Here is a 24,543-nt window from a genome sequence, read left to right on the forward strand (position 1 = left end):
ATGTCGCCTCCGTATCCATGTTAGTGCCTGTCTTCATGAAGCTGACCAAGTGGTGGAGAGAGAGAGAGGGGGGGGGGAAGTGTATTTGCAGTGCAGAGTCTTCAAGTGACTAATGTTCACCGGTGTCAAAAGAAGAAGAAGAAGAAACCACCACCACCAGCAGCGTCTTCTTAAAGGAAATGGTTTTATGCCTCTTGTTATGACTGGTTCAGAGAGCATGTTGCCTCACCGCTCGGGCTGCAGGGGCACAAATCCATCCAGCTGCTGTCTCTACATACCCATTTCTCTAAAAGGTGAAAGTCTAGTCCGCCGCCGACAGAAAGGTCTCCATCGTCAAACAAAATGAGAACATTTTACAGAGGCTGGTGAGAGGAAATTGACCGAATAAGTTTCAAAATGGGGAAGATGACCACACAAAAAAAAGAGAAGGAAGAAGTCACAAGAGTACACCTCCTGTTGTCTTTAAATACATTTATTTTTTTTCTCTGAACATAGCCAAAAACACAGTTCAGCGTTAAAGAATACCTCTAGATATTGTACAATTTACCAAACCATTGCACAGATAAAGAATAGATATACAGATTTCTTTATTTTATTTTTTTGTTTTACAGATTCATAAGGTAATCTATGCACATAATAAAGTAAAATGTTTCACATAGGAGAGCCTGCACAGCACAATGGACAGACATGACTCCCTTACATTCCTCTGATAGACTCCTGGCAAAACACACTTGCACAACAGGTCAGTGGAGCCCTAAAGACCAACGAAAAGAAAACGTTTATCTAGTAAACTAACTTTTTCATAAAAGGGCAGCGGATTGTTCTAAGCAGAAGTAACAAATGGCCAAATATCTCCATTTATGTACAGCCTTAAGGTCACAGTCAACAGGCTGAGCACAGGAGCTCTGGCTCCCTCTGGTGGCAGGTAAGTGGAAGGGCAGTGCTGAGCTGCTGAACCGAAAAATTGAACTGTGTGAAAATGTAATTACTGCGGCGGCTTCGGCTGCGATACAGTGGACGTGGGGAAGAAACTACGTAAATCATAAGCAACGAGCACCCGAGCTGAGGCACGACACCGAGCAGGAGCCTAGCAACAGCAACCACGGCAACAGCGGAGAAACTCTTCAGCTACTTTTACACTTGTTTTTTTTTTTCGCACGTGGCGATAATGATTTTTTTTTTTTTTTTGCCTGACTACAAAAACTACAAACAAAAAAACCCCACCAACATATATTTTAGAATTACAGCAGAGATATAGAGTTAATAAATAAATATCTTGAGAAAGATGACGTCTCGAATGACATAAATAATCATCGGAATCAATTCAAACACCGGATAAAAGTGATGTCTGGGTTATATACCCGAAAAAACTAAAAGATGGTATATAAAATAAACATAAATACCAGGAACACGTTTAAAAGAAGCTACTATGTACCATCATTTTCCTTTCCTGCTACACCAAATGTAGTTTATTATGTCTTGTTACAAATATTGGTTTTATTCCATCGTACTAACAGAAGTCTTCTGGTTTTAGTTAGAAAGACTAAAGGGTCCTCTGAACCAAATCTTTAAAACACCATCAGTAGAAAAAAAAATTACTTTGATTGCTAATCAGATTTTATTTTAACTATGGTAACACATAATCTTACAAAATGTCAGTTTGAATAATTAGATATCTTTAGAGAAGGATGGGAAAACAAACTGTGAAAACTACATTTCTTCCGAGTAATCTTTTAGTTCATGTTCTTCAAGATATTTTGGCAGAAAAAAAAACTGAAATAGACCAACAGAAACAGGAATATTTTGGTATGTTCTAGTGGAGCTGCACAATATATCGAATCACGTTAGTCATGTAATTTCACAAAACACTGCGTGGATGTAATATTTGGTACGGTATTGCATTTCTGTTACCAGGCATTGATGCTTCCCCATGGGAAAAAAGAAAACTTTGCTGCGTTTGATGCCCACACCTGATACAGATTTTAGTGAAAGAAATTCAAATGGATCGGAGACATTTCAATGTTTGAAAGGAAGCCGACAGTAAATGTGAGTTTCGATACTATAGTCCTGTTCAATAATACTTGGATTGCACGTTTTTGTAATGTCATGCTGCCTTAGATTCCTGATAGGAAAAAGGAAGAAAAAAAAACGGGGTGGCTACAAATTAGCATTCGGCAGATAATGTAGGGAAATAGTTAAAAAACGGCAAATATCGTCTTAACATGTCTAATGTTTTATACTTGAAGTTTTGCAAAATTCTGCTGCCAAATGATAGAAAAAAGTGGTATAGAAGTAATCAACATAGGAATGTCGCTACCAGAATAATGTCAAAAGCGAGAGAAAAAAAAAAATAGAGAACATTAAATCGATACTTCTAAAATGGTCGCTGGGTTCGCCACAAGGTGCTTGTATAAGATGTAGAAGAGTGAACTACTTAAAACACCTACAGGTAAACCCAAAGGGCAGTCGGCGTTGCGTGTGCTGTTGAATTAATGACGACAGGAACTATCTCTGCGTGCGAGTCTACAAATGTTTCTACCCCCCAAAAACCGGATCCTAGTTAAATGAATAAAAATAACCAAGGTGGAATATCAATAAAAGAGCTAAATTAATACAGATGTTTTAATAAATTCCAGACCGCACAAGAAAGCCAATAAATCTGTTGGCTATGGCAAGTATTGGCCTGACCAGCAGTGGATCAGACCTAACTCAGTACAGATGTGTCAGACGTTTCCAAAATGCTGAGCTCAGGTTAGAACAAATTATATCTAGGAAAGCATAAATAAATCCTCTGGAATATTGGCATTAGCTAAAGAAAAAAAAAACCACATCAGTGAACACGTGTTGCCGTTTCTGTAGGGCATGCTAACCTATGCTAACCTAAACACCTGCTGGTGTGCCTATTAAAGTGTCCTTACATGCTACCTGTAAAGAAACCAAACACCACAGAGGCTTAAGCTTAACTATCAAATCACACTTGGCATAAATAACACACAAAATGACTAATAAACCTAGAGGAATTAACACATACAGTATTGGCAAGGTGCAACGTTAGCAGATGTGCTGTAGCCCAACATGCTAACACGTTTACTGATGTTCAGTGTATGAACTTTGTGAGCAGAGCGTCTCTGCTGTGACGCTGCTAAGCGACACACAAGATCAGAAATGGCAGTGCAGGAATCATTGTGCCCCCCAATATTTTACTATCCCGACCGTCTTGGTGCCCAACAAGTGAAATAAAAAACAACCTTCAAACAGCAAGTCGGCTACACTAAAAACCAGCAACTCTACCAGCACCCTTCCATGGTCTGAAGAGAAGGTGTCATTTGGACCCCACGAGCTTTTTACCCAGCGCGTTCCGGTACGGTGCCCCACGTGCGCGTTCACGAGGTTTGCTTGCTTGTATGTGTGTGTGTTGTTTCAGGAAATGACCGCCTTCCCCGTTGTCCGACCGTGACATCCGCCGCGCTCCTCTCGAGCGTCAAAGCTAAGACCACGTGACAGTTAAAAAAAAACGAATGAAAGCTAGCAAACAGGTGAGCGTGAGGTCGCTAGCCCACAGAGAGATTCGTTAGAAAGCACGGTAGCTTTAGGAATTTACGCGACTGAAAGGTTTGGTTGGAATTCAGACGTCTACATGATGATGTGATGCTAATGATTTGGCCAAGCGTGAAAGGCTTGGAAATGGCTCAACTGAAGCAAAACGACATAACAAAAAGACACAAAAATGCACACAACTGCCTGAATAAAACAGACATTAAGACACAATAGAACATCTGAAATATAAAAACCGTCTCTGTATAAATAGTAACAATCACAATCAAAAGAAAATGTAGCTAGACATGGGTGTGAGGGTGACGCTGCAGTAACATTACAGTGTGTTAACAGGGTTTAGAGCACTGCTTTACGTACGATAAAATATTAACACACGTGAGCCGATAATATCAAAAATTATTGTGTAAACAAGCAGAAATGTACGTCTGACCAACATTTAGTTTAACAGTGTTGATTTAAAAAAAAATTAAAAATAAAAAACTAAATATAGCGGCTACATTGGTGGACTTCAACCGCAGCTGAAAACACTGATGTCAGAATCGTGATCCACAGAGCAGTCAAGCACAGAAGCACAACGCTCCAACCCAAAATAAAATGGAATGGCCCAAAGCTGAATGTTTGTTTTTTTTTTTCTTCTTTTTCTTGGTTTTCATTGATGTGTCCTCGCTCATAAATAAACACGGGTTCTCTGAGGGCGCCGCCGGGCTAAGCGGCCGCCTCGGCGGCTCGCAGCAAACCCTTCTCCGTCAGGTGAGCCTTCAGGGAGTTGAAGATGTAGAGCTGCTGGTCGGACCGCAGGGCCAGGAGCTGTTGGACCACCTTACTGGGGTTGGGGCCCCTGAGAGGAAACAGAACAGGGGTCAAATGTAAATATCCTGAAGAAAAAAAAACAGAGGTGAGAGGCCTTTTCCTTACTGCAAAATGTCAAATATGAAGCAAAGATGAATGTGTGATGCTGAAATCAGACCGTTTTGACATTGACTGACCTCTGATCTACAAAGGTGTGTTACTGTCATTGTAGATGGAAATTTAATCCTTTTCTTCCCCAAATAAATCTGGAGATTAATCTAAGAAATTTTGTAGAAAAATGCTGACATTTCTGAGATTAATCTCAAAATTTATGAACTTTTTTCTAGCAAATTTCCAACTTTTCAAATTCAGAAATGTACCTTTTTCTGGAAAATTTCTTAGATTTTTTTTTTTTTTCGTGTGGAAATTTGCTCTTTTTTTCTTTCTGCAATGGTCCAGATACGTAGTCGTACTGGTCTGTGACCATATATTTAAAAAAAAAAATCCAATCAGTTGTATTTATCTTATACCGACATGTTAAAAAATTATTAATATTGTACAATGCCAATGTTAGTTCATTTTGACAAATTACTGTTTTATTTTTACGACAATTACATTAAAGACAGTTAAGTGTACGTGAATTAATTCAAGTAGATGCATCTGACTAAGCTTTAGGATGATGCTGCTGCTTTCCAGTCAGTTTTACCACATATAGAGAGAATCAAGGCGAGTTCAGACAGAAAAAAGGCACATCGCTAATAAACAGTGTTCATTAAAACAAACAAGTAAAATAAATGTATCACTCTTGCGGGGATATCCAAGATAAAATTCAACATTAAACAAAAAAAAAAAAATGCTTGTGTCTGAATGTGACAGATTAAACTTTCACAGTGTTTTTAGAGTTCACAACTCTCAGGTGGTTTATCCGACCCTTTTTAAGGTCTGAAGGATCTACACAGGCATGTGAGAGTTTACCTGATGAAGCTGGCAATGTAGACATTGACAAATGTGGCCATTATGTACTGGCAGTCAAATCTGTCCATAATGCCTCCGTGACCCGGTATGGTGTTGGCAAAATCCTGAAAGGAGAGAAGACGAGCTTTCAATGTGCGCCGAATTTCAAACAGTGGTTTATTCAGATGGCGAGAGCCTCTTGAGGACGTTCTACCTTGATCTTAAATGCTCTCTTGAAGCCGCTGGCAAAGAAGCCGCCGAAGGGCCCCACAATGGAGGCGAAGGAGGAGAGAGCGATGCTGTGGATCTGGAACGGATACAGACGCACGGTGGTCTGTGGACACAAGAGGACGGGGTTGGAGGCAAACCGCCGCAGCCAGCGGGGAGCTAGTTCACAGAACCCAACATCTATTTAACATGGAGGGTCAAAGGTTATCCTCCATTTTCTAGGATCTATGGAACTGTGTCCCGTGTTATCTCTGTGGGCTGGTGTGGAAAGGTTCTGACTGTGTTACAGACATGAAATGCATTATGGATCTGAAACGGCTCCATGTCCGTTCAGAGTGAGGATGCTTTAAATGTCACTGCTGTGGCGTTTCCCCTGAGAGCCCCCATGCCGTTTGCTTACGTCAGCAAAAAATGATGCCATTAAAATCGACAGTCTCAAAACACAAGAGCCACAAGAAACATTTATTTTTTCACTTCAATACCAACAAAAATGGCAATTTTATCTCCCATAATAAGGAGAAACAACAAGAAATGGAGAACAGGTGTCAGGTTGTTGCGGGTATCGCTGCACCACCTCATGCGTCCTGACAACAGACTGAATGTTCTCTTCAATGCCCTGTAACTGTCTCTGTATAAATTTGGGTGCTGTTGTCATTTGTTACAGTTGTTATTCTCTTCCTTGTTATCTTTACAGTAGAAGGCCATCATGCTTCATGTTTACCTCTGGGCTCCGTCGCCCTGGCTACGTTTCCCTCTCTTACGTCTTTGTTCACACCGGTAAAACTTTTATGCTCATTTTTGTCCTGATTTCCCAGATTATCAGCGCCTCTCCCCAGTCGGCCATGCTTGTTTACTCTGAACTCGTATTTGGTCTCGAGAGGTTTTGCAAGATTTCCCACCTGACATCTGAATGTCGGTGAGTGAAATCGGTGGAGCGACCGAACCCGCTGTACCTGCGGTTTTGTTTTTTTAATCGCCAAGCATGGTGGAATCTTTTAGGTTTTGTAAATCTTGCCGTGTGAAGCAGGCATTAGCTGACTTACGAACGTTTCCCGGCTATTTTTGTAAGACTGTCGTTCCATTAGGGATAAGGTCATCATACCCATCCGGTGACAGACTCCAGGACTCCTGGCAGGTTGTAGTCCTGCAGCTGAAACAGCTCTGATGGCTCACAGTCCACCTGGAAACTGTTGGAGTCGTTGTTGAATTCCACAGGACAAACAAAGTAGCGGTATCCAGCCATGACGTACGAGAGCTGACAGGGGGGGGGGGGAGGAAGACACTCTTCAGTTACAGTATATCATTTTTACAAGACTTCAGAAGTCCTGAAAGACTTTAGTTTTAAATTAGAGATTAAATGTACGTCTCACCATGATACCAAACACAATCGTGGCGAATAATCCACCAATAAATCCCTCCCATGTCTTCTTAGGCGACAGCTGCAGCAGACAAAATAAAACATTCATACACTGTCACATCTAACTCAGCATACTTTATGTAACTCAATTTGTTTTTCACTGATGCTGATCCAAGACGAGGCCTGGCCCGATACAATTTGCTGGACGATAAATTGTCCCAGACGTTATCGCAATAAACGATAATATTGTCTTGAGACCATTTTCAATGGTAATGGTACAATAAGGTATCGTTTCAAAGGTCAGCAAACTTTAATTTTTAACTAACGTTTCACACTGGAACTTACGACGGCACATTAGGGCCATTGTAGATAGAAAAACATGGAGTTAATTTCTGCCAACAATCAAAACTTATTTTAGACTAATCCAGAAAAAGGTTTTCTTGCAAAAGTTGAAAATTGTATAGGAAAAAAAAAATAAAATTTTGGAATAATCTCAAAACTTTTCTAGAAATTTCTGAGCTCCAAAAGTAAAACTTTTTTGACTGTTCAAAGTCAAACTTTTAGTTTTTCAGTTTTATTCTTTGTACTCCGGTAGCCAAGCAACAACATTTTGTTGCCAAATTCACTGTCATATCTTTGTGCAGTGACAATAAAGTAAGTTTTAGTCTGAGATTAGTCTCAAAATTTCAGTTTTTTGGGGCAATTTACTTTTTTTCCCTTTTATCTACAATGACCCCAACATGTCGTCATAGGAACTGGAGGACATTTTAAATATCTAAACCAAATAACCAAAACAACAAATAATAAATAATAACACTAAAGTCTCTTCCAACAAAATTGTCCTTCAGAAAGGGGGACAGTGGAGACCAAATCACCAGACTGAAGACTTTTGTCATCCAGTCTGAATGGAGACCCAAGAAAAAAACCCCAATCATGCTAATGGAATATATCGAGCTCCTTTTAATTTATCATGCGATTAATTGATTTATTGCGACAGGCCTACTAAACGCTCCCAGAAACGTCCAATAGATGAACAAATCTAAATGTTTTCATGCTACCTTAATGAGCGGCGTTCGGCCGAAGAAGAAACCAAACATGTAGGCCATGATGTCATTGCAGATCACACAGGAAATGGGAACGATGAACCTATTCATAGGGAAAAAACCTGAGATTTATCATCTGAATCACCGCAGAGAAAAACAAGACGAGCTAATTAGGGTTTAACTCGATGAGTGGCACCGGCACGGACTTGACGGCTCACCAGATCATCCCCTCGAACAGGTTGTGGATGATGAGGTGGGACTGGGTCACTACGATCAGCAGAGTCACATGGGTCCAGCCAAACTGAGGACAGAACAAGAAGAAGTTCTGAAAAAACCAAACCAAACTGCAGCGCATAGGTGGAAATTTATTTATTTTTCTCTTCAAAGCAACGGGTCAGAATCATACAAGCTTGAATTTACACATAAATCTCTGCTAATATTAGCTGAAATGTAAATTAGCTAGCTGCACAGCCGTTTTACTGTCAGTTGTTGGCAGAGCGACCTGGCTGTTCGCTTATTACACCAAAAATGAAGAAATTTAAGGCAGAGAAACTTTCTAGTTTAAAATAACGTTGGCATAGCAACACCAACACATGCTCAGTTGTTTCTTTTCATCTCAGTACACAAATGATATTCTCCGGTTTAACATTTTAAATGTTGTGAATGTGGCATTTTTAAGGAATTTGTAACACAATTGAACATTTGGTTGTCCAGTTCCGCCTTAAAGGAAAAAAAATACAATCCCAACAGAAAGTTGTAATTATGAGTTTTAAAGTTATAATTACAAGTTGTGTGTGTGAGTGCCTGCTCAGTTTGAAATCGCAACTTCTATTTTTGTATTTACCACTTTAAAACTCAAAATTAACTTTAGAAGTCCTAATTATGACTTCTTGTAATTATAACTTTAAAACTTACAATTCTGACTTTTGCTCTTGGAGTTATGACCTTTACACTGGAAATTATGACCTTTGGACTCACATTTATGAAAAATCCAAATGTAAAAATCCGACTTATTCCTTTTAGGGTAGAAATGATGACAAACTCAACACTTATGACACTCGATTCTCGTAATTACGACTTTAAAAGTCAAAATTTTGACTTGTTCTCGTAATTATGACTCTGATGCTGTGAATTTTGACTTAAAGCAGAAACTACGACATGAAAGACTAAAAATGGTGACTTTCAATCTCTGAATTATAATTTTATGAAACTCAAAAAATGATGATCAAGGGGGCAGGAAGAGGCGGGGCCAACACTCACCATGTAGAACTGAAGGCGGTAATGTTTCTTCACCAAGCTCAGCACGAACATGCAGAAACCTGCAGGAGCAGAGCAACACACGAGAAAAGATGAACACACGTAAAGGAGGAGGAGACTAAATTGTTCACAAATGAGGTCATCTGAGGTCAAACTAAATTTAGCTCGGCCCATTCCAGGCGCCAACGTTAGGGGCCCTCGGCTTTTTGTTTCCGTGTGCTGATGTGAGGAGAGGAAGCTGAGAAGCAAAGATGGACGGGAGTTGCTCTCGTTGAAAATAGACTTAAGGAAGTACGAATGGTGTTTGAGATTTAAAAGTTTAAAAGGAAAACGGCGCCAGGAAATAGTTTTCACGGTCGTAGGAAACTTCAGCTCAGGTCGGAAAAAAAAAAAAAAAGTTTGGGCGCTTCCTCCCGCCTCCCCACATCCTGTTTGGCGCCAGTCAGAAGCTGCAGCAGAGCTGAGTTAGTAACTGACGCTCTGCAGCTCAGGAAGTGGGACGTGAAGGTTTGCTCAGGGACGGAAACAACCCATCCAACGTTCACAGACGATGCAGGTCAGGGTTTAAACAGCTGAGAACTCAGCTGCATTTAAAACCATGTCGGGGTGTGTCTCTACCAGCTTTGCATATACAGGCCAATTGGAATGAGAATGCCCATTAATATTGTTTTTGCAACAGGATCTGTACTTTGACTGGGCCATTCAAGCATATTACTACTACCTGGTCATCTGCTAGGTATGCTACCTGTGGCTTTGTGGCCCCTCACCTGTGGTTCTTACAAAGTTACAAATGGTTTTTGCTACTGGTACAAAGGCAAAAGGAAAGAGTGGCTTTTCTGTTTCTTCTGTATGTTTTTTCATGCAATAGTCTCTCTACAACAGAAGACGACTGATGGTACAAGGCCTTTATTTGTGGGAAGGGCTCTCTCTAGAAAGTAAAGGGTTCCCGATGTAAAAGCTGTTCTAAAATCTGAAATTGAAACTATAACATTTTATGTTGCATATTAGGGCTGCACAAAATTGGAAACGAAAAAAAAAGAAATTGCAATTCTTTTTCATCCTGTCATATATTTATCTATATGACAAACTTACATGTTCCAATTATGGTCTTTGTCTGTATTTGTGTGATATTTCTATTGTTGGTGCCTGAAAAAATATTACAAAATATTACGATGACGATATTCGTTGCACTATACGCCTGTTTTCGTTCTCGTCTCTTTAACATTTGCAGCAACGCCGTTAGTCCAGTGTGAGCATCTCCACGTTCATAACACTTAGAGCTTCATAGCCAAGAAATAATACGCTTCAAACACTGCTTTGTGCTAATCAGCTTCCACATATTTACATTGGAATCACAATATAGTCACCATATATTGTGCAGCCTTGTTGTGGTGGTCAAAGTGTGGCCCGAGGGCCGTTTGCAGCCCGTGGATTGATTTTGTGAGGCCCCCCGCCCCAGAGCACAAAAATTTAATAAATTAGGTCAAAACTTGGATTTTAATTCAAATCTCCTTACAAAAATTTTTAGAAGCAACAAAATGTAATAATCTTTACCAAACTTTCTGGTTTCTTCTATTGTCATGGTAACTAGGACCATATTTACTCATTGACTTATGCTACATAGCGCACTTTGGTGCGGCCAAATCTGCTTTTAATTGCTGTATATAAGTTGACTGAATAAATCCTGTTTTTGTTGCTGAGAGCAAATTAAATATTTTCTTCAAATCGAGTCCAAAAAAATGTTGTCATTGTTGGAGACAAGTCTTAATAACAGTAAAACTATATTCTCATACTATGTCAACTCTTTTGTCATAAGACTTTGTTCTTGTAACATTGAGACTTTATTTTTGTAATAAATAAATAGAAAATTGCACCCTGGTCCTAATAGTAGAGCTGAAATAAATTCAAAGTCCAAATAAATACAAGCTGTAAAATACGCTTGTCAAACAAGATGGCCGCCCTGGGCTTGCTGACATCACTCTGAACTATGGAAACCCACAGAGGGAATTGGTGAAAAAGAAAATCCAGATTTAAAAAAAAAAAAAAACACAATTAATCTTCAAGAACCTAAACTTTGATTAATCGATAAAATCGATTTATCGCCCAGCCCTACTTCATAGAGAAGAAAATCGTCAAAACTAACAGTATTAGTTCAAGACATGTTATATCAAATAGTTCTTTGGTGAATTTGAATGATGTTGTTTTCACTACTTGATTTTATTTCCAGCAGCATCACTGTGAAGCTGAGTTATTTTCCCCCATAAAATGGTTCAGAAAAACGTTAACTGCTGTCCTGGGAAAAAAAACAAAAAATCTTTCCGCTCCGGCCGTACCTGTGAGGTAGAGCGCGAAGGAGATGAAGCGGTGGTATTTGCTGAGGATGCGAAGAGGCTCCTCTCTCTGCACCAGCGTGAAGAAGTAATCGGTCACGGTCTCGCCGTAGAAGAAGTAGTTCACGCACAGCAGGAAGTACCTGCAGGGCACGGGGTGGCGGTTAAACACGGACCAATCAGAGGTTGCCACGCCTGGAGAAAACCTGGACGGCTTACATACGCGTGTTCCGCAACAGACTTTGGTTTTCCAGCAGGTTTTTTTCAGGCTTGTGGCATAAAAACTGCTACAGCGCCTCCTACTGCTGCTAATACTCAAAACTGCTATCAGTTACGGATTTACAAAAATATGTCTTTTTAATATTTATTAGAACTGTCACTATGTCGAGACAGATAATTGGTAAAAAAAAAGAAAAAAAAAAGACAACCAATCAGAGCCAAGAGGCGGGTCTTAGCGATGTCAATCAATCTCGGTTAGCCGCTGATGCAACTGACCGTTACAGGAAGACCGTTTATACACCTTCATCGCTGGCTATGCTAACTAGCCTTAGCATTAGTGGAAGGCTACGATGTGGTGAAACAGCTGTTGCTTAGCTAAGAGCAAGGTGGAGGGGGTGAGCACGAGAGTGACTGACAGCGCCAAGACCCTCCTCCTGGCTCTGATTGGTTGTTTCTGAATGGCATAATTCTGCACTTTGTACTGGGAGAATGCAGATTTTTTCCCCAAATTGTCTGTCTTATACTGTCATGACATATTGATAATTGTAACAAAAATGTAGAAAAAACATATATAGATATTTTAAATAAAAGTCACATACTGCAGCTTTAAGGAACAATCTACAATGTGAACAAACTACAAGAGGCCAGAAAACAAACCTCAGGACATCTGCAACGTAAGAAATGTGGACAATATAATGAGAAACAAACCAGGACGACTTATTTTATTAGATGTCCATATTTTAGTGATGCAGCTCACCAGCTAAGCGTCCGGAACCAGGGCAGGTCGTAGGAGTGGTACACGTTGTACCCGATCGTGATGATTTCATGGAAACACTTGATCTGAACACAGAGGACCTGAACAGAGAGAGAGAGAAACCGTCGCATTAAAAACTGACATCTAAAGGTTTATATTGGGAGGAGTCAGACAGGCTTTAAAAGGTTTACATTGCATCATGAGAATGGGGGGGAAAAAGAAACGTTCAAACAAGAGCAGAACAAGTCCACTTCTCAGCATAATAATTATTTCTGCCACAAGCTCTGTTGCTTTGTAAGGTTTGCATCAAGTTTAAACAAAAAAAGAAAAAAATAATGCAATGAAATCATAAAAATGCAGCAAAACGTAATCGGAGGAAAGTGAAACATAGATGGAGAGGCCAGGATGAAACATGAAGAGGGATTTTAGTTGCTATGCGGAAAGCTTAGCAGGAGCTTCTTAAAGAGACACAGGCCCGTTTTTAAGGCGTCAAATTGCAAAGTCAAACGACGACTGAGAACGTCACAAAATGTGAGCTTTTAATGTTGAGGAGTCATAGAGCAAGATTACATCAACAGTATTTCAGATATTAAAAAACAAAGTAATCGATAATTATCGTTATCGACAGATATGTAACAATTATGTCATGATATGTTTTCCAGCCATATCGTCTAGTCCAAGTATCCTCCTGTTCCTGTGACTTCAGCAGTTTGTAATGCGATGCCCAAACCATGTTTAGGGTTTTATCAGATTTTGAGTATCTTCACGCTGCCTGGAGAAAACCAACTCATTTATTCTGTGTGGTGCAGCTGGTTAGAGCTATAAACAAATTCACACGTTTGCATGTCAATGGGTGAGGCCGGGGCAGGGGCTTTTCTGAATGGTTTCATATTTCCTAACTTCAGCAGGTGGAACTACCAGGCCTCTGTTCTGCTGCTCTAAGCGAAGGCTGAGCACGTCTAAGACGGTTTGATGTGCGGTTTCTAACTTCTGATGCATGAAAACTCCAGAGTTTTCGTTGGTACTCACAATCATCATGAGGACCATGGGGCCCAGGTAGATGATGAAGAAGAAGAAGGAGATCATGGCTAGTGTTAGGATGCCTCGTACCCACCAGTTCTTCCATCTACGGGGGAATAACAAACAAGCAAAAAATAAGGTTTCAGCTTCCAAAAGCGCATCCAGAACAACACGGAGAACTAAATGTGTCCGACTCTGAGGGTGACCTTGAGGAGAGTCCAGACAGGGCCTTGTTGAGAACCTCGGGGGTGTCATCAGGAGGGACCGGCACCTCGGGGACTCCCGAGTCCACCTTGGACTCGTCGGAGACGCCCTCTTTGTCTGCTTTCAGCTCGCTGTCTGAGCCCTTTGAACACCAACACGCACACACACACACAAACACACGCACACACACACACAAACACACACACACACACACACAGGAGAAATAAAACAGGCGTGAAGGTCATCAATGTTGACCTTTTTGGATTCAGAAAACCTGGACTCTAACGTCAACAATGTCAGTGTGAAAAGCATCTGTAGAATATATATTTATACATAGGCAAGTCATAATAACTTTTGCTGGGCGATTGTCGCAGAAATTATTGCAATAAACAATAATATTGTCATTTTGAAACTATTTTCAATTAATATAATTGTAATAACATAGATGTATGTACAGCCTCTCAAAAATAAAAACTAAATTTTAAAGAACATTTAACATTGAAACTGGAAAACATTTGACATAACCCAAAACAAACAAACAAAACAACTATAGTTGAAATTGATTATGAAGCCTCTGCGACCAAAACTGCGTTTCAAAACATAATAATAGTTCAGCTTATGAAAAGTGGCAGGTTGTGCAGCTACTGTGTGCAGTTTAGAGATATGAATCACACTTGTTCATGTGACTAATGTCCTAAAGAATCGCATTACAAATGACAATGTTTTTCAAAAGCAATATTTATGTTTATGGGGTTATGATTGCTGACTCGTGGTCGATACAGTCGTCTAGTAAAGGAGTAATAAATAGTTCTTATCGTCACTTTAGACTGTTATCAGAATAGTACAAAAAATATTGTGGCAAAACTTTAACTTCATAGCTCCCAATCCTAGAAACTCTTAGCTTAAAGATGTTTCATTGGTTTATTTGGAACAGTCCACCAAGCGACCGCAGCAGGTTATTTATTACAAAACAACTATAGTACACAGTATGAAAATAGTATGTTCTAGCAAAAACAGGCGACTAACTAGGATGCTACACATTAGCAGTAGATGATGTACTATTTAAAATAAAAGCACACACTTCCAATTTTTCAGACAGACATCTGTTGCTTTTCTAGACTACAAAAGCTCCAGTTAGCATGCTAGCTCTAGAACTGTGAAAAGTCAGCCATATGACGCAGGACAGGAAAGTGTGGACATTCAGGTAAAATGTTTTCATTTCTGTCCAACCAAAAAGTCTCGCACATGGAAAGAAGCCGACTCCATGGAGCTAAAAGCAGGCCTGGTATTATCAGTGAGTCTGTGTCTGATGTTTGCGCTCCAGTTACTGGCCTGCTGGGGATTATGCTACTGGCAACAATGTCCCATTAATCACCTTTTCTCCTTTTTTGGCGTATAATTGGACGAGAGGCAGGTGACGGCCCTGGACAGGTTACCAGAACAGAGCGACGCACAAGACCGACAGTCGTGCATATAAAACCAACTAACCTCATTCTGCCTGTCGTCTTAATTTCTGCTACTGAAAAGAATGGGCCTTATTGTGAAAGTTTTAATTTGACAAACCAGTCAAATAATTTACACAAAGGATAAAAAAAAGAAGTGAAGAAAAGACTGGAACTGGGCTGTTGTGCTCAGAGAACTACAACTTTCCATGATGAATCTCATAACTTTCTACATCAGATCTCAAATATTATATATTGATAAAGTTAAAAGCTAGCTAAAGAGAAGCTAATATGCAGTACTATGATAGGCCACAAGTTCGGGCAAAAACGCTTAAAGACATATGGAGCACACGTTACCGTATATACGCTGTTTATTTTGAGACGAAGGCGAGAAGAAAGTGTTTTGTTCAGATTGAAATCTACTTTAACAAATGATGACATGGGATTGAGCTGCTGGGCGGGATTGTCAATCACCTTCATCAACTCAGAGGAAGCACTAAAATTAGCCGAGCAGACCATCAGGGCAGCGCCGCGCGTGGGAAGTGAAGCGCTGACAGAGAATCTCCCTCCATGTTGTTGAGCTGTCAAAGCCATATGCTGATTGGACGGGGCCTTAATGAAAACACACAGACGGTGTCATTCCAAGGTTAATAAATATGAATTATGAATGTCCATACACCCAGAGGGAACCCCTGCATCTAAATGTTACGGGATTTGTTTTTCTAGTAATGGAAATTTATGTCAATTTAAGGAAAATACGTATCAAAACAACATTATGCAATGTGCCGCACAGCACACACACACACACACACACACATACACAGTCGCTAAACCCTTTTCCATGTGCTGGTTTCTATGGAGACAATATCTGCTATTCAGGATGCTGGAGTTAAAAATAGGAACCCATTTCAATTTATACTCTCCTCCCCTTTCATGTTGTCTTCCAAACCAGCGGCAAGTCTCTGCTTTTTTTCCCACTGACCAATCCATTAGCAAACGCTGCCTCCTCAAACCATGAACGCCTCCTTCTCACATCAATCTGGAAACCAACTAACAGGCTCACACTTGACAAGCTTTAATTGAAATACTAATTATTCGATTTCTTTTATAACTTTAAACCCTCTCATTTTATAGTGAAATTTGGCAAGAGAAAAATAAAACGAACCACCACCGAGGGTTTCTTCATGTTTGGTCAACGTCCTTCAGCGCAAATCTTTAATTACAGAGTCCACCGCTGCTGCCGGAGCACAATGCATGCTGGGTGACGATGATTAGGCATTTCAGTCAAGTTAAATTAGTGCGCTACCAGTGGTAAATATACTGTTTCACTCCCCCGTGAGAAGCTTCCCGGCAGTGTGCTCAGTGTGACGCTCAGCCTCAACGCAACAGAGAATTTAATTCAATGTAACCATCAACTCCAGACTTCACGTTAAACGAGACTCTGAAATAATGCATTTATAATATAGAGAGCTGTCGAAAGTTTTCACATGTCTTCAACTTTTACACATTTTGTCACTTTACATATCATGCAGAGTTTCAGCCAGGAAACCTGCTAAGTGTAGTGGTAGGGGCGCTACGGCAGTCCACCAGCAGCCTGCCATGTTTCTGAATTAAAAGAATAATAATATTTGCAGTCGACAGAAAATGTTCAAATATCATCAGGTAATTATGTGGTATTGGAAGACATTATTAACAATACCTAAACACCAAATATAAAGTCTTAAAGAATAAGGCGAGCATTAAAAAACAAACCTAAAGTAAATAAACAAGCAACGCTTAGCCTGGCAGGGGGAAGTAAAGCCTGGTGGCCCGCCAGGCTTATAGTACACTTCGGGAAACCCTGTCCAAGACAAAGTAACATAATAATTTAAATGAAAGAAAATAAAACACTGCTTTAAAAGCATCTTTAAAATAAAATGAGTTGCAGAGCTCAAACTTTAGTCAGGCGCTGCGTTGTCTGGCCTGACTATATGTCATGCTAGATACGGACGTGTGGCAAGATGGAGGACCTGTTGAAAGAATTCATGTTTGCGCTCACCACATGTGATCTGGTTAAACTAACACTGCAGCGCCTACAGTGGAATGGCTTAGAACAAATAGAAAAACAAAACAACAAAATTGCCTTTGTCAAAAAGGTCTAGTCAAAGTCGAAAGCGGAATTTCAATTGAGAACATGTGGCAAGATAATAAAAAAAAACATGTAGTTCTAAAAGCAGCAGCAGTTAGAAACCCAGGGCTGCAAGTAATGATTATTTTAGTAAATTGATTATTCTATCAATTACTCTGACGATTAATTGTATTAAATTGGTGAATTCTGCAGATTTTTCATTTAACCACTTCAGGCTTTTTTATATCACCACTTAAAAATACATTAAAAGATAAATCATTTTAGCACCTAAAATGCATTTGACATCTTTTTTAGTGACACTTCATCAACGTAACAAAGGATGCATCTGCTAAAAAAAAAAAAAAAACACTAAAAGCTCAGCTCTGTCTGCTGGACTAAGCATCAATAGTGTTGTGCTGATTTGGTGATTGTTTTTTTTTGGATTAACCAATCAGAAATCGGATAGCAAAAGGTACTTAACAGGAGATTTTATCTTCAGAATTTGAACCAGGTGAAGCTAAAACTAGGAGTGTTTAGCAGAACATATTTACAGAAAAAAGTTATTTTTTATGCTAAATGCAAAATGTATAGATTTTTTGTACAGTTTTGGTTTAATTACTGCTCTGAGTGTGTGGTTTTTTTCAGCAAAGGGCCTTTTTTTGAGTCTGTACGCTCCAATTAATGATCGGTTAATAATTATGACTATTTTAATTATCAATTCGTCGCAATTAATCGCTTCAATCCCAGTTGGAATACAGATACGGTTGCATAATATGTACGGGACAATTTGCAAGCTGATTTTCCAACTTGCAACATGAACCCAAATTAACTTCCTTCCCCGAGGGCCCGGCAGCTGACGCCACATTAATCCTGCTTGTGGCGTTTTCGACCTTCATCAACAATATGAGAGACGGTCTTGGAGCAAGGCCTGGTCTCAAGGAGGGCAGCAAAGAAGCCACTTCTCTCCAGGAAAAACATCAGGGACAGACTGATATTCTGCAAAAGGTACATGGAGTGGACTGCTGAGGACTGGGGTAAAGTCATTTTCTCTGATGAATCCCCTTTCCGATTGTTTGGGACATCTGGAAAACAGCTTGTTCGGAGAAGACAAGGTGAGCGCTACCACCAGTCTTGTCTCATGCCAACTGTAAAGCATCCTGAAACCATTCATGTGTGGGGTTGCTTCTCAGCCAAGGGAGTCGGCTCTCTCACAGTCTTACCTAAAAACACAGCCATGAATAAAGGATGGTACCAGAATGTCCTCCGAGAGCAACTTCTCCCAACCGTACAAGAGCAGTTTGGTGATGAACAATGCCTTTTCCAGCATGATGGAGCACCTTGCCATAAAGCAAAGGTGATATCTAACTGGCTCAGGGAACAAAACATAGAGATTTTGGGTCCATGGCCTGGAAACTCCCCTGATCTTAATCCCATTGAAAACTTGTGGTCAACCATCAAGAGACGGGTGGACAAACGAAAACCTAGGAATTCTGACAAAATGCAAGCATTGATTGTGCAAGAATGGACTGCTATTAGTCAGGATTTGGTCCAGAAATTGATTGAGAGCATGCCAGGGAGAATTACAGAGGTCCTGAAGAAGAGGGGTCAACACTGCAAATATTGACTTGCTGCATTAACTCATTCTAACTGTCATTAAAAGCTTTTGTTACTCATAATATGATTGCAATTGTATTTCTGTATGTGATGACAACATCTGACATACACACATAAAAACCAGAGGGCAGCAGATCATGAGAAAATATAATATTTGTGTCATTCTCAATACTTTTGGCCATGACTGTAGATCAGTTCTCCAGAGCCTTAATGACCTAATTATTCTATTCAGGTGTGGTGCAGCAGAGGCTCATCTAAAAGTTGCAGGACTGCGGCCCCGAGGCCTGGAGTTTGAGACCCCTGATTTAGACAATATAAAAGCAAATATATGGAAACTTTTTTTATTATTATTGTTGTTTATTTTGTTTCTAGAACAAGTTTTAACTGAAACCAAGACGCACGTTTTCCAGGTATTTCTACTTTGCAGTACCGAGTTTAGACAGAGTTAGAAGCAGAGAAGAGGAAGACAGGAAACCAAGTTGATTAAACTGGGCGGGGCCGCTTAGATGCTCTCTGTGATCACGCGCCTCTAAACGGATCCATACCGCCGTCACTCCGGCGCCACGCCCCTTTATTGACTCGGATTAGGCATTAAGACACAGTCATCAGAGTGGACAGTGTGAACACAAAACGTCATATCTCTCTAATGGAAGCGAAGCGTGAATTGCATCGTGCTCTGCAGCATTATGGTGAAGGGTGTTCTGGAGAAATCCCACCAGTCAGGCTCAAGCTAATGTTTCTCCAGGCACTAACCGTCTCACCAGTCACTTTATTTTAAGCTGTTTCTCCTGGCCACGCTCAGTATCGAACCAAAAACAAAAGCTGGCTCCATGATTAATAAAGCCGTCATGACATTCAAAGATGTTTTTCTGTGCTTTAGTGTAAAGCATGGGTTACAAAAACGCCCCGTTTTGTTTAACAATTGAATGTTTTGATTTTCGGCTACGCGCGTTTGCTTCTTTTTCCGAGAAGCGTTCACTCGGACAAACAGGGGCATCGGCTAGGAGAGAGAACAATTTGTCAAAACTGGTCATTAATATTTTTGTGCCTCTCTGTGGTGTCGAGTCGTCAAGGGAACAATGAGGATCATTTTCAAAGAGCTCTGCTCTGTAAATGAGATGAAACCAGATGAGCTCGTGAGGCTTGTTTCCAGCCACAGGATAACATCTCCCCGCTAAGCGGCTACATGGTGTTAGCATCCGAGCCCAGGCTAGCGTTACCTTGTCCTCTGATGGCTGCTGCTCTAACGGAGGCTCGCCGTCTTTGGCTCCTCGATGCCGCAGCTCTGTCATCTTAGCGGGTGGGAGCCTGACGCTGACGGCCAAGGTCCGGAGCTTCCGGCAGCAGACTATTTGTTGGATAAACTTCTGTTAAGGTCTAAGCTAAATGTTACACGGCAACACTTTTTCCCCCCCCTATTCTCAAAGCGCAAATCAATGACAAGGAGATTTTCCGGTTTTCAAAATAAATGTAACGCAACTTTAAAGTGCTTTATAGTAAAAATAAAAGAACGACGATGAAAGAATCACGATAAAAAGATGACAAGAAAAGTAAATGTCACATAAGAGGAAAGGATTCTGGCAGCAGCTTTCTGGATTTTTTTCCTTTCTTTTACAGAGGCCTGTATGAAAAATATTGAAATTGTCTAACCTACTGAATTTTTATTTTTAAACCGATTTTTATGTCCTCTTTAGACTAGGGTGACCAGACGTCCCCGATTTCCGGGGACAGTCCCCGTTTTAGATGGCCTGTCCCCGGCTGAAGCCGTCCCCGGAAAAGTCCCCGATTTTAGCGTTTTATGAATGAGGGGAAAAAAGTTTCCTCTAGATTGTTATTACGGTAGCCGGAGACTCCATATGACAGGGAGTAGAAAGCGCGAGTGAGCGTGTTGCGCGCAACAGCAGCAGTTACGGTAGCTGCTCGCGCTACTGTTAACGTTCCAGAGAAGAGCAGCAGAGCGAACAGCCAATAAAAATCAAGAAGAGCAGCGCGCGCTGCCAGGAAGGACAACAAGCTGGAAGAGGAGAGCTGGAGTTTTGAGCAGCTTCCAAGGGAACTGACCTGATACGGTATGTGTGAATCAACGTGTTTAGTTTGAACTGGGCTAATCCTGGCCGTCATAAAGCTTTGGTTCACGGTAAAATAAAACTAAACTTTTCTTAAACACAAGACGAGAGCGTAATGAACAGCTACAGAATTAGCCAGAGTGTGAGAAATAGTAACAGGATGGTTGTTTTGGAATTAACTGGTGGTCAGTGGGTTGTATTTTCAAAGCTAGATATGAGTTTGGGCATATTAAAGTTTCTCACAAAAAATAGAGTCACTCAGTGACAGGAAAACTGAATGAAGAAGAGCATGAACTGAAACTGATGAGGATGGAGAGATAATCTCTTCTGCTCATTTAGCTCCAAACAATTTATTTATTTGTTTATTTTGCTAAATATGCCATTTTTGACATTTCATCAGCTGATGAAAAAGGTTAATATTTATACTAAGATTTTACCAGGAAGAATCCAGCTCCTCATCTCAAAATAACCAAATTCTAAAAGAAAACAAATCTAATTTTATTTATTAAATTGTAAATTTTCATTTTGTCATATGTATATTCTAATGTTTTGGGGGAGATTGAGATGATATTATGTCTCTGTTTTAGAATAGTGGCAGACTGATAAAATGTGAGACAGGAGGAAAATATCCTGATAAACTGAATGAATGAAGAAAACAGGAAAACTGACAAAGCTGGAGAGAAATATGAAATATAAACATTATTATTATTTAATTGTGTCTTATATGTTGTATTTTAAGAGTTTCTCTTTGCTATCCCCTGTGGTGTTTCTCAGTTTTTCACATAATCTTTTCTGCTCTTATTCTATCCAGACTTCTGTGATCATGTGGCTGATGGCTCTTCAGACCCAGGAGGGTTTGCAGATCCAGAGATGAGCTCATGTTGGTGGACCTCCTGACCAGAGTTCACTCATCTCAAACACACACAGTGTCCTTACATATCAGCTACATAACTTTACACACACACCTCCTGTATTTATGGACAGTTATGTGTCCATTCATGCACAACATTCACAGGTGGACGAAGTTGTTGGTGTCTTCTGTTAATGACTGAAAAACCCACAGTGGCACTGAAACAACTTGAAACCGACAAAAGTAATAAATGAAAATTTACTGAAAATTAACCAATAAAAATCAGACATTGTTTTTACATGAGGTTCAACAGAATAAGAAAATTGAAGAATTCAAGAGAATTATGATACGAATGGTTACTAAAAGTCCAGAACAGCCAAGTCCAGAAAGTAAAGGTGAACTCTGAGATCAAGGTGGACTTGATGTGAAATGACCAAGGAGGAAAGCAAATCATAAAAAAGTGAGGCTGAATTTACCACACAGGTTCTGGGAGAGATGAGACAAAAGGAACATCAGCTCTTTGGTCACAGACACAAACATGCTAATAAGTTTTAACTACCATCATTTTAACTGAGCCACAATTTAAAAACAGTGTCTGACTTTCATCAGTTTTGTCAGTACACAATTTTTTACTACTTTTGTCAGTTTCAAGTTACTTCCGTTACCATTGTGGGCTTTTTGTTCATTAACAGAGGAACCAACTATTTATTGACTTTTTTCACTTCATGGGAACGAGATACGATACACCATTTAACAATTTTTTACAATTATACAAAACCAATCTAATGTAAGTTTCACATCAGCTTAAAGTGATGAGCGAGTTTTTTGGTGAATGAGACCAAATTTAATCAATCTATTGGCTGCATTTCAGCTTCTTTTTTTTCTACAGTGTGAAAAAAAAACTGATGTAAGAATCATGTCAGAAAACATGATCATGGGCATAAACTCTGCATGTGTTAGAGTTTATTATCTGTAGTGACTGGGATTGTAAAAACTGAGAACATGCTATATTTTGACAAGCGCATTGGGTCACAAATCCTGAAATTCAGATGATTCAATCACTTCCAACACCTCTCAGTTCTGAATTTAGTTTAGTTTAACTTACCATAGTTTACTTTAATTTCAGTAGTTTAGCGTAGCTTTAGTTTAGTCTAGCTTAGTTTAGTTTATTTATTTCAGACATGTTCACATTCACAATTCAAATACCATTATATACATTTAGATAAACATATTTTATCCTGTCCCTTTTCTTTTATACGTCTTGCTCTATGTACGTTATTCTTTATATAAAGAAAAGAAGAAAATTCTGTTTGATAAGATAGGTGATACTGACACTATGTGGTTGAATTCCTTTTTTTTATTATTATCATTTTCAGGAATCTGATGTATGAGGTCAGTTTATTTTGTGTTACACCCCACAGTTTTATGTATTGAGAAACATGCCCATGTTTTTAAGGGTTACGGTCATCGTTTGAAGTCCTTAACCCTCTCATGCATGAATTATGATCCTTTGTGTCAGAATTTTTTTTTCCCATTTTTTAAAATTCTTTTCTTAAGGCATAAAAAAGGTAGGAACATTTTTTTGTAAAAATAATTATTTTTTTTATGTGATCAATTGTAATTTTGTCCAAATACAAAGTTGTTATTTGAAAAATACATCAGTAGTATTGTTCCTTAGGGGTTATCTGATGTCACAATATTTTTTTTACTTGCAAGAGTCATCTACAGTAGAAGGAGGGACCGGGTCGGTTCTCATGCTTTTTTGTCTGTCGGCCATATTGTATTTAACAAAAATAATTTCTTGCATTTGCAGCTGATGGCCAGTAGTTGATGGTATATTTTATGATGCATTAGTGTCCACTTCAGTGGTCTGTGTGCATTTATAACATAAAAATCCACAGGAAGCACAAGAAAATGGCTTTTAGATAGCTGTCCACTGTAGTGACCACTATGCATGAAAGAGTTAAAAATAAAATGACAGTATAAAATATACTGTAATTTCCACCTTTAACACTAGATGGCGGCAGAAGCTGCATAAAAGGCGCTACGTGTGGCTGTGGTCGCTCTGCGGCCTGTCAGCAACCTTCAGACATAAATATTTAACAACCTACCGGTGTTGCAGCAGGACTGGAAGAGGAGAGAGCTCTCTGCAGCCCAAATACAACAACTCGACTGCAAACCGTCTGCAGGTTCTCATGAATGACAGTAACCAGACAGCACTCACCCACTCAATATCCTCCATAACCCACTATAGAGCAGAACCATTTACAACTGACTAGTTTAGTCCATGAGTTCGACTTTGACAGCCGTTTGGTTATCGAGAATACGGAAGTAAACTTGAAACATTCAAGTATTAGAGAAAAGTAGTGCTTCAAAATAGTGAGACAAGATGCATGATATTATATACAGGGGGGGGGGGTGACCCAAACCTAGTGGGCAAAATTTGACTTCAGAGATCCAAGGTTCTGATGAGATGGAGAAAGCGACCTGCTTGGTGCCCCAGTAGATGATACAGTAGGCTGCCCCAGTCATTGTTGACTCATGGTTGCTAAATCCTTTACAAGACCTTAGTGACGTCATAGTGGGTGTACAATATTGAATAAAATGTTCTGTTACATGACTGGCTTCATTTTCACCCTTACATTTAACTTTATGACACAAAATTACAAGTGGACCGGCCATATTGTCTCCAAGTGTATTCTGGGTAAACCTTGTCACCAACGTCATCCTCAGTTACTTGGCAACAGATGGCAA

General features: G+C 39.8%; 1 protein-coding gene across 2 annotated transcripts; it reads right to left on the bottom strand.

Moving 5' to 3' along the window:
• Positions 1-456: 456 nt before the first annotated feature.
• LOC102225977 (phosphatidate cytidylyltransferase 2) lies at positions 457-20,306 on the bottom strand. Of its 2 annotated transcripts, XM_023342838.1 has the most exons (14): positions 20,094-20,306; positions 15,627-15,764; positions 13,713-13,852; positions 13,516-13,612; positions 12,490-12,587; positions 11,517-11,656; positions 9,187-9,245; positions 8,145-8,227; positions 7,942-8,029; positions 6,897-6,965; positions 6,629-6,781; positions 5,513-5,632; positions 5,320-5,423; positions 457-4,393 (listed from the first exon to the last, which is right to left on the bottom strand). In XM_023342838.1, the coding sequence occupies exons 1-14, from the start codon at positions 20,163-20,165 to the stop codon at positions 4,261-4,263; spliced, it is 1,494 nt and encodes a 497-aa protein (XP_023198606.1). In that variant the 5' UTR covers positions 20,166-20,306; the 3' UTR covers positions 457-4,260. The 2 variants fall into 2 exon arrangements, with proteins under 2 accessions (XP_023198606.1, XP_005802193.1); XM_005802136.2 differs by lacking the exon at positions 15,627-15,764.
• Between the last annotated feature and the right edge of the window lie 4,237 nt (positions 20,307-24,543).

The sequence above is a fragment of the Xiphophorus maculatus genome, chromosome 11, assembly GCF_002775205.1.
Source record: "Xiphophorus maculatus strain JP 163 A chromosome 11, X_maculatus-5.0-male, whole genome shotgun sequence".
Taxonomy (NCBI): domain Eukaryota; kingdom Metazoa; phylum Chordata; class Actinopteri; order Cyprinodontiformes; family Poeciliidae; genus Xiphophorus; species Xiphophorus maculatus.

Bases quoted from the DNA above. Each gene is read 5' to 3' on its own strand.
- LOC102225977 (XM_023342838.1), bottom strand. From the start codon at position 20,165: ATGACAGAGCTGCGGCATCGAGGAGCCAAAGACGGCGAGCCTCCGTTA. The intron at 8,228-9,186 runs GTGAGTGTTGGC...TTCTGTCCTCAG, and splicing joins ACCGCCTTCAGTTCTACATG to TTTGGCTGGACCCATGTGAC. The intron at 5,633-6,628 runs GTATGATGACCT...TTGTGTCCACAG, and splicing joins TGGAGTCTGTCACCGGATGG to ACCACCGTGCGTCTGTATCC.